General features: G+C 37.0%; 1 protein-coding gene across 1 annotated transcript in view; it reads left to right on the plus strand.

Annotated features, from left to right (window-relative positions):
* The window catches only part of LOC149184641 (proteasome subunit alpha type-3-like), a 96,076-nt gene that overhangs the window by 38,948 nt on the left and 40,374 nt on the right, over positions 1-16,754 (plus strand). The window contains exons 8-10 of the mRNA XM_089417639.1: positions 40-86; positions 277-342; positions 1,257-1,347. Coding sequence (XP_089273765.1) covers positions 40-86; positions 277-342; positions 1,257-1,347 — 204 coding nt within the window. The remainder of the gene's footprint in view (positions 1-39; positions 87-276; positions 343-1,256; positions 1,348-16,754) is intronic.

The raw sequence follows: 16,754 nt of genomic DNA on the forward strand, positions 1-16,754 counted from the left end.
AATTGAGTCTACTCACATGGCATTCTAATGCATGTGCAGCGATACTTTGGGACAGCTATTGGCAAAGGCAGGCAGGCTGCAAAAACGTGAGTTCAGTGGATCATGATTTTAATTCATATCAATTTCTTATCTAAATAAGAGCGTCCTTTATTTGGGTAATATCATTTTCTTGGCCTAGAGATACTCATATACACTCTGTTGAGAACATTTTGCCTGATGCTTATTCTAGATCTATTGATGAAATACATTTTAAACCATCTGTTGAAATGTCTACAGTGAAATTGAGAAGTTGAAGCTCTCTGAAATGACTTGCAGAGAAGGAGTAATAGAAGTTGCAAAAATGTGAGTGTCGGTATCTGTTTCACAGACAGATGGCTATCAATTTTAATTTAACAGAGTTTTTTAATTCATTTTTTGCCTAGCAGTAATGAAATAGTACCACTAAAGTGTTCACATTATAAATAAACCTGAAAACTGATATGGGATACCTTATTTCTGGGGACTTTCTTACAGTTTGTGAGCTTGATCTAGAGGTCAATTGTGGCTCATCAAAGCTTCAGAAAGATTTAGAAGGTTTTATGGTGTCTTCAAAGCAATGCATGGTTTAGAAAGTTTTTTTTCTTCAAAGCACTAAAGAGGTTTAATGAATGTTTTTGGGTTTCTTCAAGGCAAACGAGAGATTCAGAAACTCACTGTTTAGATTCTTTATGTGTTGATTAAGTTGCAGACTATCCATATGGCTTTGACTGTTGCATACCGGTTGGAAAATTATCACCTCTGCCCATCGCTACAAAACATAATTATTCACTTAGAAAGAACAATGGCTCCAACATCTACTTGGAAATCACAGCTCCTTGAAAAACAAAATGTGAAAAGAATCTGTCACCTTTACGTGGGTAGACATCAGATAACTGACTCTAAAGAATTGAGGAATTGTTTGAAAATCAGAATGGGTATATTGCCATGCAGATTGTCATACAAAATAGGATAGATAAGAATAGCAGACTTTATGAAATTTATATTTTAGTTGTATTTTTTTTTGTTATTTCAAGTTTCATATATGCACAACTAACAAACTATGAGGTGGAGTAAATAAAACTATTATTTACCAAATTGCTTTTCATTTGCAAATTGAAGTACCTGTTTTTTAATATTACTGTAATTCTATACGTATGACCTAATGTTCTCTTTGTATATGGCCTAAGCATATTTGATTCTTTGAAAATGATCATATATGGAATACATGACATTTACAGCATATATGGAGTACATGATGAAGCGAAGGATAAAGCATTTGAGTTGGAAATGAGCTGGATTTGTGATGAATCAAAAAGGCGACATCAAAAGGTATGTTTGAAGCCAGAAATAGTAACATTGCAGCATGATACCAACTTTCTTTTATAATGTCTACTTTATTGATATGAATCAGGCTAAGTAATCTATATGGTTTGCCATCGTAGGATCTATCGTACTTTCATTCTTAATCTCTCTATTATAGTGTGAGACTGAAGGATTCACTCTCTATCAAGTTTTTGATTCAATCGTACATGAATATGCGGTCCATTACTTTATTCAAGGAAAATGTAAAAGTGAATAGGTCTGGTGGTTTCATATAGTATCCTTAATAGAGGTCTACTCTGTGATTGATGATCAAAATAGAGCAAATGTTTTTCCAGATATTGCTGCAGCATGCTTCCAAAAATATGACTTCCCTCTTCCTTTTCTTGGTTTCTGAAATTTCTATCCCATTTTTCATTTTTGGTAGGACAGGTTTTCTTTCTGGACATGTTTAAATTTCTTTTAATATTTTTTCCTTTTATATATATATATCTTTTCTGCTTTAGTACAAAAAAGTCGGCAGTCATGCATATGTGTTGGCATCAATGTTGCAAACATAGCTATATTATTGCTAACATCGCGATATATTGTGATGTGCCTTTGCTGGTGATAATATCGCTTTAAACTATTTGATATTTTCCAAGGTCGATAATATGGCAATATGTTTGCTATTTGATGGAAAATATTGCCCAATATGCAGAAAGATAGGTTTATAACCTGATTTTTACTTTTCTATTATTATTTAATCTCATTATCTAAACACAGTAAAAGGGTTTGACAGCAAAGGAGGCCTCCACTCTTCTTCTTTGGGCTAAGGACTAGGAAGATGGGGGTGGGGGAGGCGGATCTTCCCTCTCCTTCTTAATTTTTAGTGGATTGTGGGAGATCTATCATATTTAGAATCTAGATCCTTTTTGTCTATGCAGCATTATTGCATTTTGATTTTTTGAATGTTTTTTCATTTTTTTCCCTATAGGTTTAACCATTGTACTCTGATAATGTCGAAAACTTTGAAATTTGGACCCTATGTGGGAATATGATGATCCCATTGATAGGCATTATCAACAAAAGTTTAGTTGCAAGTTGTGTGGTAAGAAAATTATCTGAGGAATCAACCAATGGAAATATCACCTTGCATAAATTTCGAGACATGAATGTTGAGAATTATAGCTTGGACAGGAACTTTTGCACATTTGTAATGTGATCATGGGAGAAGTAGTTCAAGGTATTCTCAAAAAGTGATTCTATTTTGTAATTCATCTTACTAAAATAGCGAGTCTTATGTTTAGTAATTGAATCTAAAATTGTATCTCATACATGATGATATTTTTCTGTATCATTTGGTTGATCTTGATTGCTTACAAGCCTACATGGGTAATTGTGTTGAGAAAATTGTAGCCATGGTTGGTATTTCCATCAATAAAAATAAAAGAAAGAAAAAGGAAATTAAATTTTGAATTTATTGCACCCACAAGGATCAAGTTGGCTCCCCCTTTGATCGAGGTGGCTGGGCCCCTTGGAGGCACCCATTTGACCCCATTTGAAGACTATATATATGTGAGACCATCTCCTCATTTGATCATTGAATTGGCTCAAGGATTATCTCTGTTCTAATCGTAGAAAGAAGGTATAAGAGGATGAAATTGAAGGGGAGAGGCTTGGCACTTGTGGGAAGACACTTTACTGGTCAAATATTTCTTGGTACTCTGTTTTGAGTGATGTACTTGATGAACTGGGTATTCTCTCGTAAGGAAAGCTTTGATGGGTTTTCCCTTGTGGGTTTTGCCCTGGCTCAGACCTAATTTCTGTGTCTCTTGTACCTTTGTTGTGTTGTTATCTTTACTGCTTTTTTGATGTGTTAATGGTTGAATTTTCTTCTGTATCACTGCTTAATAATAATGGTTAATGTATATGTAATTGATGCTAACTAAACATTGGAGTAGTTATCTGTTGAAGAAAATAATTTTTAGTTGTGCCCTAGAAAATCAACATGGTATCAGAGCGAGGTTAAAGAGCAACTAATCTTTGTGCATACAAACTGAGTTATATGGTAACAAGTCTCTCCCGAACAGAGGTCCGAATTATTTACTCCTCTGTTTCATAAGGCTCGAGTTCCATACTGATCCAAGGTTGGAAGTGCGAGAGTTCTCTGAGGATCTAAAGCGAAGTTCTGGACTGGTTTTCTGCTGATACATAGCAAATTCTGACTTGTTTCCGTGAAGATCCAAAGCGATTCTGCTCAAGGGACTGAAGTTCTGATTGGAATTTTTTTTGTGGTTACCTCAACTAGTTCAAAACTCTATTCTTTGTGGCCTCACCAAAGACCTGAGATTTGTCCCTTGTTCGAATTATTTATGGCTAGAGGACTGACCTATGAGCAGAATTCCGAAGTGATATCATTGACTGAAGGTATTTCCTGGAGGTCCGAATCATCACAGTGACTGTGACTACTTTAGGGCCAAGTTGCCAGGAAACGCAAGTTCGGGTATGGGTACAGGGACGAGGACATGTATTGATACATCACTTTTTGAAACAGGGTGCGTGGGTTCAGCGAGGGTATATATATATATTTGAAATATGAATCATGAAATTCAAATTATGAATTTTCAATATTAAAATCTTCCAATTTACAGCAAGAAAAATGAAACATTGAACATTCACATTGAAATTTCAAATTTAATAACAAGCAGAGAGATGTGAATCATGATAATAGATATATATTATATGTCGAGGACTCCATTATCATACTACATTCAAAATTTGCCTGAAGGCATTTCCACACATGAAATAGAAAATTCCAAAAAAAATTGAAATTGAGCAATGAACAAGTCTCAAGATAATTGATTTGGCTTCCTCAAGCCATGTCATCACTCATCAACATCCATTTGATCATGATCAAGATCACTAAGCTCATCAGTCAGTAGGCTCTCTAGGGAGGGATACTCTCATCTGGAGGCTCCTGCTCATCCATAGCAACTGGAGGTAGCTCAATAAGACCATCTGGTTATATTGTTCACACATGTAGCATCATCTATGTATTGGTCCCATCTCTCGAAAGGACTCTCCTTGTAGCTTGGGTCTTTTCGAGATATGAGACGAAATGTGCTATGAATGTAGATTAAGTTCTCAACCCTCTTAGTTCTGTGACTAAGTAGGTGTACCCTCCGCATATCCATTTTTAGGGAACCACTCACCCTTTTACAAGGTACCCGTCACAAAGAAAGAACCCATTTTTAACTTTTAGTGTCGGGTTCTTCATACCCGAACCGGGTTTAGAAGGGTGCGTTTGAGAAGAACTTGAATCGGTTTCCGGTACTTAGGTGCGCGAATCAAATACAGGTACGAGAACCCCACCGCTGGGTTCGGGTACCCCTGCTTCACAACGTCAGGGGTTTACTAGGCCGAAATCCTAGTCCTGTTTATCATTGGTTGGAGATCATAATTAAACCAAGTTTATGCTCCGAGTTGACTACAATAGCTTTGATAGAAATCCAAGCTTGTTCTCTTATTGATGATCCAAATCCATGCTTTTGAGATCCGAGTATATATCCAAGATCATCTACAGGTGGAGTTTACTGTAGATAATAGTGTTCGAGGTTATTTTCTTTATGTGATTCGAGTTTTGAAGCATAGTCCAAAGTCTTGTGAGAAATCCATGCTTTTGAGATCCAAGTATATATCCAAGATCATCTACATGTGGAGGTTACTGTAGATAATAGTGTTCAACGTTATTTTCTTTCTGTGATCTGAGTTTTGAAGCATAGTCCAAAGTCTTGTGAGAGATTTTAGAATCCGAGTAATAAGTCTAAGATTCTGAGGAAAGAGATCCGAAGAAAAATCCACAATACGGTGTGTGTCAATATCAAGATTGAGGTTCAAGTCAATCTGAATTATAATCCATGAAGTCCAATCTATTGAGGAACTTCGACCGAGATCCAATGCTACAGGATTTTGTCTAAGAGTGATTCGAAAATGTTACAGGACTCCGCTCTTGGTTGTTTCTTGTTGGCAATCTCATATAATATTTATATACATCGTGGTTAATCAAGGCCGACATTGTCTTCAAATCCATTTTTTTTTAATTGCGAGTTTTGATAAGCCATGTCTAAGAGACTTCATCTAAAGAAATTTGAGTGGAGCAAGAATTGTTCTCCTGATGTGAAGGAGAGGTTGAAGCAGAATTTTGTGCGAAAGTAGCTCAAGCCTCAAGCATTTGGCATCAAGCCCGAGCCCTTTGTTGGAAGCCTGGATTTATGAAATCTAGTCCGAGCTTGCATAAAAGTCAAGACTCAAGACCAAGACCAAGATCTGAACTATGGTATTCGAGTTACCTTTGTTAGGTTTCATATTGTTAATTTTAGGGCTAGATTGTTCTCTCTTGTAGATAATTGTATTTTAAAACTTTTTCAACATTTTCACATTACATTCACCCCATAACATCATATCATCATTAACAATTATGTAGAGAGAACACTAACATCAACAATGCAATGGAACAATAAGGAACAATAGAAGAAAATCATACACAATAGAGACACCGGGATTCAGGTCATAAACTAGGTCAAAACCTCATAAGGGTCAATCCTGGATCATACAGGATCCTCATGAGATGGCAACTGTCAAGACAATTGAGGCATTCAGACTGCTTTCAGATATTTGTAAGTAGCATAGATCTCTATCTTCAAGAAGAGCACAAGTAACACTACCATACATCCATGTATCATTGTTATAGGTTTATTGTCGTACATTGCCATACATCACATTGTCATAAAGGCACTGCCACACAATACTACCATAAAGCATACTGTCATACATCACTGGTAATGCACATCATTGTCATAAAGTACACCCACACATCTTTATCATAGAAGCACTGCCACACATCATTAGATCATTGTCATATAGGTTACCATCATACATCATTGGCATACATCACTATTGTGAGACTACGACCATACATCATTGGAATTACTCTCAATACATTACATGAATGCGAGTTGCCTCAGAGAGAGTATATGCGAGCTCTTGACATGGCTTTAAGGAGTGAATAATGCCTTTATATAGTTGTTCCTCAGGGTGAATGGACATGACTTTTCACGGATCCGACATGAATTCATTAATGGACCGACTTGTAACTTTGGAGGGAAAAACACAAATTCAAATTTTCTAATTGAAGCCGACATAAATACTTGCCCATATAAATTTATGCTATATTAAATAATAATGATAATTTTTCTTTAATCCCATTTGAATTCTTTCTTTGGGGTGAGATGGGCTTCTATTGAGGTAGTTGGGTTTCCCTTTGGGGCAATTGGATTTCTCTTGGGGAAATTCATCTTTAAGTTGCCCCAAATTTCAACACATCTAACATCAAGTTTCCTCTATTTTGTAAATGTGATCTAATGAACTGGTATATGCCATTCGTATCCATATGGGCCTTCATGCTTGGTTTATTTTATCCAATTTTTGCAACGTTGCTCAAACTAGAAAAAGGTGATCACAAATTTGTGAAGAACTTGAGCCTGAAGTTCGTTGTATTGGTAACCTTCAAGTCTGGATAACCTTGCATACAAATGCAAAAGGCATGGAGCTTTGCAACCATAACAACCTTAGTGTCTGTTAAATATCATGAATCATCTGAACTGGAGTTGTGTTGATGAACTCGTCTGAGAATTTGGGAGCATACATGACTCAAGTTTGAACAATATCTCTATCAAGTGATCCATGATGAGGAATATGAGTCTTGTTAACTCGATTACGCTGGTTATATATCATAAGGGCAATAGATGGGCAAGTGTATCGATGATTTACTGTGAAATGACACAAGCATCCCATCATCATATGCCATTGACCAGGGCTACTTCCTCTGCTAATGAACTTGTCAAGTATTGAAATTTAAGCACATAACTGAATTTGCTGTAGCAATAGTTTAAGCAAGAAAGATCTTGGATAGAACCCGAGAACAGATACTAATCAAAGTTGAAAAGAAAGCCAACCATGATCTAGGGTTTGAGGTATTGAATATTGGATCGTCTACGGTTTAATTGATTGCAATTACGGACCAAACCCTTAAGTGTTGAGGATTGATAGGGTTTTTATTCAAACCCTAGCTAGGATACTCAAATTTGCTACTGATATTTAGATAAGCCTTGGTCACTTGATTGTGGTTTGTTGGTAGTAAATGTGAAATTGCTTGGTTGATCTAATACCTCTGCATAAGTATTCTCTGATGAGTAGGAACATAAGAAGTGCGATGTTGCATATATATATATATATATATATAATTGAAGCCCTGTATAACTGTTGGTGCTAATGTATGAGGATAGAATGTTGTGTTGCTACTGGGTTTGGCTAACTGAGGATAAAGTATTATTGTTGCTAAAACTTTGTCAAGTTTTGTTGTTGAAAGACATATATGTAGCTAGAGCTTATGAACAAACCCTAAGATTGCTTCCGCTGAAAGAAGAAACCCTAGCTTCTTGGTGATGATGTCGACAAAGTTGGACATCCTTGATGATGTGAACTCCTTGATGAATTGAACGAGATTGATTGGACCCAAGAATACTAAGGTTAGGAGGGAGCTGACACACTCTCAAGAGATAAGTACTTTCTTAATTGTTTCTATTATTGTTTCATTATGTGTCTCGTCTCTTTATATTTTGCTTGGCTGTATTTGTTCTTCCATGGCCTCCTAGTGAGGATTGCGGGTCCATAATGAACACTGTTAGGGCTGTGGTAGCAAATGAAGAAGGATGGAATAACAAAGACAAGAAGACTTGTGATTGGATGAGCTTTTGGACTCAAAGGGAGTAAACAAGATCAACTTGATTAAAGCATGTCCTGATGTATGGCGAAGAGAAGTGAATTGTCACTTCCAAAATGAAGATGGCTAGGGGTTTTGGAGAACGATGTTGATCCAAATTCGCTGAAGACTAGCCTACTATGTGTTGACGATATGTTTCTAACAAAAGCTAAGGACCTCTGTGCCTAATGTAAGAAGGAACTGAATAATGAATCATGAAAGTGTGACATCCTTGTTGAAGATTTGGCATGGTTGACTTGATGAATCCTTTTGATTGGCTCATTGAATTATTTGATGCATGAATTTGCTGATGCTATAGATGAAAGAGCACTTCTGAATGATGTGGTAGCCTGGTTGACAAGGATGTTATTGTTGCATAGCTGATTTGAGAAGCAGTTGAAGCTGTTTGCTGGCTTATGTATCAATCATGGACTAAGGTATGCCTCCAGTGATGATATGAGACTACATGAGTATACAGATGCAGATTGGGCTAAGAGTGTTACAGACAGAAAGGGCACATCAGGGTGTTGCTTTAGCTTGGAGTCTGCCATGATTCTTGGATGAGCAAGAAACAAAGATTTGTACAACCAAGGCAAAGTATGTTGTAGCTAGTATGGCTAGCTGTGAGGTAGCATGGTTGTGGAAACTCCTTGTAGAGCTGTTTGATCATGTGCCACATGCGACTGTGATATACTGTGACAATCAAAGCGAGATCATACTTTCAGATAATCTAGTGTTCCATGACAGGTCAAAGCACATCACGATCATGTACCATTGTGTCAGATATATGGTACAAAGAGGAGTGGTGAGGCTCCAACACATCTTGACATATGAGCAGGTTGCAGACATTCTCACCAAGCCATTGCCCAAATCAAAGTTCTTGTTCTTTAGAGACCAATTTGGAGTGCAAGAGAATGTGTCCCTCCTTTAGAGGGAACATTGTTGATTAAGAACACTTAGTATATGTTCTTCCCCCAGTCTTTTGATGAACCATGGACTTTATGGGGGGGAGGGGGGCTGAGTAGAGCAACTCTTGGATGTGAGGGTACTCCTTGGAGCCATGGCTTGGTTGAGTACATGCCCCTGTATGCATCCTACCCGCAAGTCACCTTTGTATCATTATTGACCAAGGGCCATGTTGAGATGGTTAAGCTTCTCTGGATTGCACCCATTTGGCCAGTGGGTGAGGTGACTTGTGTGTGTGTGATCTTTACCAAGGTCGCACGCGGCTGCCATGGATTTGGTTGTGGTAAATTAATCTCCCCTAAGTGTTGGATGCAGGTGTTCTCCCACTTGATCATTGAGGATCAAGCTGGGCGAGAACCAATTAGTGAACATAGGGTGTGTGATCTTTACCAAGGTTATATATGACTTCCATGGACTGGGTTGTGGTAAATCGATCTCCCTTATCGTCAATTGTGGATCAACCTTATTCTATGGATCGAGACATCATGAGATCTATGGTGCAGCCGGAAGAATACCTCCCTGGTTGAGAGGGAGTGTTGAGATTGGATTGTGATGCTATCTGCTTTCCTTATGATAAGACATGTACATATGAGAGAGAATGAAAAATTCCTCCCTAGCTAAGAGGGAGTATTGAGAAAAATTGTAGCCATGTTCGGTATTTCCATCAATAAAAATAAAAGAAAGAAAAAGGAAGTTAAATTTTGAATTTATTGCACTCACAAGGATCAAGCCTGTTGGGCCCTTGGAGACACCCATTTGACCCCATTTGAAGACTATATATATGTGAGATCATCTCCTCATTTGATCATCGAATTGGCTCAAGGATTATCTCTGTTCTAATTGCAAAGAGAAGGTAGAAGAGGACGGAAATTGAAATTGAAGGGGAGAGGCTTGGCACTTGTGGCAGGACACTCAAATCTTTCTTGTTACTCTGTTTTGAGTAATGTACTTGATGAAGTGAATATTTTCTCATAAGAAAAGCTTTAATGGGTTTTCCCCTTGTGGGTTTTGCCTCGACCTCAAGCCTAATTTCTGTGTCTCTTGTATCTTTGTTGCACTGTTATCTTTACTGCTCTTTTGATGTGTTAATGTTGACTTTTCTTCTGTATAACTACTTAATGTTAATGGTTAATGTATATGTAATTAATGCTAACTAATCATTGGAGTAGTTATCTGTTGAAGAAAATAATTTCTAATTTTTCCCTAGAAAATCAACACATGGTGTGTAATCCTTTTAAGATTTGCGGGGCCACACGACTCATAGTATGTATGTCCTTAAGGCTCATGCCATATGAGACTTGAGTCCATCAAGTTTGTAAACTTTATTGAATGGAGAAATGTGTTTGGATGAATGGAGGTGCAATTGGCTCATGCCATATGAGACATTAGTCCATCAAGTTTGTAAACTTTATTGAATGGAGAAATGTGTTTGGATGAATGGAGGTGCAATTTGAGAATCATTTGTGTATATAGATATATTTTATAATCTGTGCTATTGACTAAAAAATAATGTGCCCACTGATTTCTTTGACAAATTTACGAGCGTGCAAATGGAAATCATGGAATGAGTCCTATAGGCCCACAAAACTCATGTCTTTATGTCCACAAGACCTAAGGAGGTTTTAAGGCATGAGTTGTACAAGCTTGTAAGAGACAAATGAATGGAAAGATGCACAAAGAATATAGACGTATAATGACTTAAAAAGATCAAGTATTATATTGTTTAAGTTATTTGACACCAATGTTTGCAAAAATTGTGTCAGTGAAGATATTGCCTGGGGTTTGAAAAACAACTTATCGGTAACATTGGGAAAAATATCAACAAACTTGAAAAAATACAAAAGGATTATTATTCCTTTCAATTTTTTAAACATCTAAGGCTAACACACATCAAATAAATAAACACATTGCCACATAAATATGAAAAGAAAACTGATATATAAGATGGATAAGATGTCTAGTGATACATCCTACATCAATACTTAATCATGTCTTGAGTCTTTACTCCAAAGCCTCAACATGTCGTTAATGAATATAAAAAATGTATCTCATGATCATTAACCATCTTCAATAATATTAGATAAATAAACTAATGGTTCCCTCTATCTGTTTTATGGGAAGATGAAATGCCTCTAATAATGGCTTTCCTTTTAGATGAAGAAGGCATTAGCGTTGGCATTGGACTTTGACATCCTCTAAAAGAAGGATAAGCTAGAATCTGGCATCCTCTGCTAGTGCTACTGCTAAGTTCAACTAGTTCCTCCTTAATGATCCTATTAAACAAAGCTATATTCACATCCATCTAACGTATCCTCCATCCCATGACTGAAACTGTAGACATAATTTGTCTAATGGAAGTGTACATGGTGATTGGGGCAAATATCTCCTTGTAGTTATCTCTCTTTGTGGGAAAACCCTCTTGTTATGAACTTCGCTTTGAAGTTATCAATGCTGCCATTTGTAGCACGCATGATCTTAGCACTATATACCAAACATCACTCATCTTGATAGAGATGTACTTCTCCAACATGGCATCTCACCATATCTGGTGGCTTGTTGCCCCCTGAAAAGTTAAAACTGTAAGGCTCAGAATCAATCATGCTTTTCATCAATTCCATGTAAGTAGGAATTTTTGTAGAGGATTACTCACCTTAAATGTGTCTCCAGGAGTCATAATATACTCTTGAGCATCCCTTGATGTCTGTGTGAACCATTAAGGCCTCTTGACAAAATTGGAAGGGGCCAATGTCTCCTCACTTGAAGGTTGTTCAGCTTGAATTGAAAATTGTTGGTGTCTTTGGTGGCCTTGGCTCAACCTTCGAAGCTTCTTTCTCCTCATCGTCCATCACTGGAACGAGCTTATGTGGCTTCCTGAATGTAAATTCTTCCTCAAAATTTACATCCTTGCTTGGTACTTTCTTCCTCTACTCTGCAGTATAGACATTCTAGGCCTTTGAAGTCTCACTGTAAACCACATATAAGCCCTCCCTGTGGGGGGCTATGGGCCAGTCCTCCTTTTTATGTTTACGTGGATATAAACTGGACAATCAAAGATGAGGAAATGACTTACCTTTGGCTTCACACCAGTGAATGCCTCCTCTCGTGTCTTGTCCCCCAAAATCTTGTGAGGACACCAATTCTGGATGTAGACCAATGTGTTGCATGCCTCTTCCCAAATAAACATGGCTAAATCTTGGTCATGGATTCTGTCCTTATCGACCCCTATGATGGATCATTTGTTTTGCTTTGCAACCCATTTCACTGTGGGTTGTATGGAATTGTTAGCTTATTCTTTATTCTTGCCTCCTTATGCAAACCCTCAAAATCCTTGGAGGTATACTCTCCCCCATTGTTTGATCTTAAGACTTTGATCTTCTTTTGTTTGGTTTTCAACGAGATCTTTGAACTCCTGAAACTTATTAAAGAGCTCATTTTTGGTCTTTAAGAAGTAGATCCAAGTCTTGCAAGAGAAATCATTAACAAAGAAAACATAACATATGCTTCTTATTGACATTACTGACATTTGTCCATAAACATATAAATGTACAAGGCCTATAATTGATTTAGACCTATTATCGTTGCTTGGGAAGGTAGCCTTGGCATGCTTGCTAAGCGTGCACCCTTGGCATACCCTTTGTTGTTCAATGCTGAACTCTGGAAGCCTTGTTACTTGTTGGAAAATATGGTAGCCATGGTCGGTATTTTCATGTTGAAAAATAAATGGAAATTTGAATTTTTAAAATTTGCCTCCAAATTTATTAGGTCGGCTGGGCCCCTAAGAGGCACCCATTTGAACCCCACTTGAAGGCTATATAAAGGAGAACATTTCTCCTCATTTCGATAGATCAACTTGGTCTCATGCATCTCTGATCCAACGAAATTACAGGAGGGTTGAAATTTTATTAGGAGGTCAAAATTTTAGGCACTTGGATTTTGACATGGCACGTCATCATGATTTTGGTTACTGGCTTGGTTATTATTCTGCTATTTGTTATTTATGATGTATTGATGAATATGGAAACTCTCTCTCATAAGGAAGAACTTTCTAGATTTTCCCCTTTTGGGTTTTGCACTGGTTGTGTGCCTAATTTTTTGTGTTTCTTGTCTCTTTGTCTCATGGTTACTTTACTCTAAACCTATGTGTTGAGGTATGTAATTCAGTTTACTATGATGATGAGGTATGTAACTTGCTTTCCTTAGCAACTTGTGATGATGTTTTCTTGAAGACTGGAGTAAAATCTGAGTAATAAAGGGAGGGCTGAAAACCCTTGTTGAGGCTATGTTGAATTTTGCGATCTTTGCATACGAGTTTTGTGTAAATTTTCTTTTCTCTATAAATATAGACAAGTTCTAGTCTATATATTGTGATCCCCTTTGCAATTTTCATATTCTGTCATGACAAGCTCCTATCTCTGTCCTCATGCATCAAATCTAAGATCGTGTTCTTGTAGAGCATGCTCTCTCTGTGGATCAAAATTCTATGTTCCGTCTTACTCCAATATCATCTAGAATCTAGTCTTAGGCTGAGTTTTATGATGGCTCATTCAAACTCATATCTGACTTCGTCCTCCGATGTATGCAAATTTCCTTTGTAGCACTCTTATACAAATTTTCTCTATGTGATCGTATATCTTGATACGACCGAGAAACATTGTTGTGGTCCTATCATGCTAAGCTACAATAATGCTATTACTTTAGTTATGCTATTTTATAAAGGAGCCTGAATCTAACAAGTGTCCAAATCTTGTTATTTTCGTCTCTGTGGAAAATGGAATGAATAGTTTGTGCCCTCCGTTTAAATATTTTTAAATGCCTAGACATCTGAAGCTTGACAAGTTCTAATATCATCTTTGCGCAATCAAGGGTTCGAGCTCATCATTGTGTCACAAGCTTGAAGAATATTCAGACCAAGATGGGTCAATGACACCCTTAGGAGACTCTATCCTATGAAGAAAAGATAAGAAACCGAAGTCCAATCATATGCTATCTTGTAAAGTGAAAGGGAAAAGATTGATAGTGCTATACCCCCAAAGCATGATCCAAATTTGGATTGAAAGTTTGATCCTTTGCTGATGAGTAATGTGCTATTCATACAAGTCCTAGTCAATATGCATTGCAAAAAAGGTCGACCCAAAGCCATCCCTTTATATGTTTAAGACTGGAGAATCTATTATATAGCCTTGCTCCTATTTAGCCTTATGAGCTGTCAACAATGATGGATAACTAAGTGTCTCAAGTTGCAAGCTTGCAAAAGTAGTATCAAGCCATTGCTTTCGATGCTGCTTGCCTCTGCCTCTCTTGATGATCTTCAAAAAATTTTGTACTCTTATAAGGGTTTTGTTCATGTAAGCCCTAGGATGTGTAAAATCGTAGAATGTTGAAAATGATGAAGTGCAATTCCCCTAGGTCTGATTTATGAAGATAAGCATTAGCGTTTGAAAACCCTAATCATTAGGATTTAAAATTAAAACCCTATCAAGACAAAAGGCGTTGAAAATGAATGTACAGGGCTTATGGATTAACCCTAGTTCTTAAAAGATTTGACATGTTAATGATGAGGTTGATTTGTAGGTTGGCCAAAGGTTGAAAGGGAGTTGAAAAGATAAGTATCTTGTGTTTTTTTGTTTTATTTTTTAAATCGTTACTAATGACATGAACTCTTTGATAAGGCCCCCTTGATGACATGAATGTTGATGATGTGGATTTGTTAATGATGCTGAATCAATAATGATATGGACTCCCTGATAACTCCTAGTTGATGATGTGGATTCGTTGTTGATGCTGATTCAATGATGAGGTGTATCAAACCCCTTAAATGAATGCTCATTGCTGATATAGACTCCTTAGTGATATAGATGATATGTACTGCTTGATGACTTCTTGATGTTGATGTAGACTTTACAATGATATGGTCAACTTGTTAATGATGATATGATGATGACGACATGGAATCCATAAGGATATGATGATAATGATGATGTGGACTTGGTGATAACATTGATGATAATAATGTGGACTTGTTGATGACATGGACTCATTGATGATGAATTGAGCTAGACTCCTTGATGATGACATGGACTCGTTGATAACATTGATGATGATATAAACTACTTGGTGATATAGATGATATTAACTGCTTGATGACTTCTTGATGTTGATGTAGATTCTGTAATGATATGGTCAACTTCTTAATGATGATATGATGATGATGACGTGGAATCCACAAGGATATGATGATAATGATCATGCAAACTTGGTGATAACATTAATGATAATAATGTGGACTCGTTGATGACATGGACTCATGATGAATTGAAATAGACAACTTGATGATGACATGGACTCGTTGATGATGAATTGGACTAGACTCCTTGTTGATGGTATGGATTCGTTGATGATGAATTGGACTAGACTCCTTGATGATGATATGGACTTGTTAATAATGTTGATGATGATAATGTGGACTCATTGATGGCATGGACTCGTTGATGACATGGACTCGTTGATGTTAAAGACTCCTTGATAATATGGATTCATTGATGAACTCCTTAATGCTGAATTCCTTGAAGATGTGAACACCTTGATAATGTGGATGTGAACTCTTTGGTGATGTTGATGTGAAGATGTGGATGATGGACTCCTTGTGAACTCTTTGATGCTGATATGACTTCCTGATGATATGGACTCTTAATGATGATGACTAGGACTTCTTATTGTGGACTCCTTGATGATGATGTCGATTGAACTCCTTGAATGAATTTCTCAATAATGATATAGATGAGGTCAATAAGGTCAACTTCTTGACAATGACATGGACTCTGTGATATTGATGAAGATATAAATTCGTTAATATTGTAGATTCCTTGATAAAGATGAAGATATGGACTCAGTGGTAATCCTTGATGATGATAATGATGATTATATGGACTCCTTAATGACTTGGACTATGTGAACCCTTTGTTGATAATGAGAACTTCTTAATGATGATGTGGATTCCTTGATGACGTGGACTCCTTGATGATGTAGACTCCTTATTAATCAACTCTTTGATGATGGTATGGACTCCCTGATGATGTGATGAGATTGACTTGACTTGAGAAGGATAAGATTAAGAGGGAGCTGACACACTCTCAAAAGATAAATATTATCTTGATTGTTTCATTATGAGTCTCTTGGCTTGCTTGGATGTTCTTGTTCTTCCATGCCCCCCTGTGAAAATTGCAGGTACATAATGAAGATGCCAAGATGTGGCAAAATTGTTGGAAATATTGGAAGAACAATGTGACAAAAAGACTCATGATAGGCTCTGTACTCAAAGGGAGCAGACAAGATTAGCTTGATTGAAGCATGTTTCTATGAAGATGATTAGAAGTTTTTGAAGACCGACGCTGCTCTAGATATGCTAAAAATGAGCCTGTGACTTTTCTTCTATGTAGAGGACTTCTGTGTAAGAGGGAGCTGCTTTTGTGGTATGAACCTAGTGATATCCTTGGCACAATGGATTGCAAGTCCATCAACATCCCCCTGATGAATGATTTGAAGACGCTGCAAGACTTTGATATTGACTAGTTTGTTGATCTATTAGATGATGTTTGTTTCTGCTGAAGCCATTTATTATCTGTTGGATTCGATTATGGTTTGCTTGGTT

This window comes from Pinus tabuliformis, chromosome 3_2 (assembly GCF_031772625.1).
Source record: "Pinus tabuliformis cultivar Carrire ecotype Pingquan chromosome 3_2, CPIR1, whole genome shotgun sequence".
Classification (NCBI taxonomy): Eukaryota; Viridiplantae; Streptophyta; class Pinopsida; order Pinales; family Pinaceae; genus Pinus; species Pinus tabuliformis.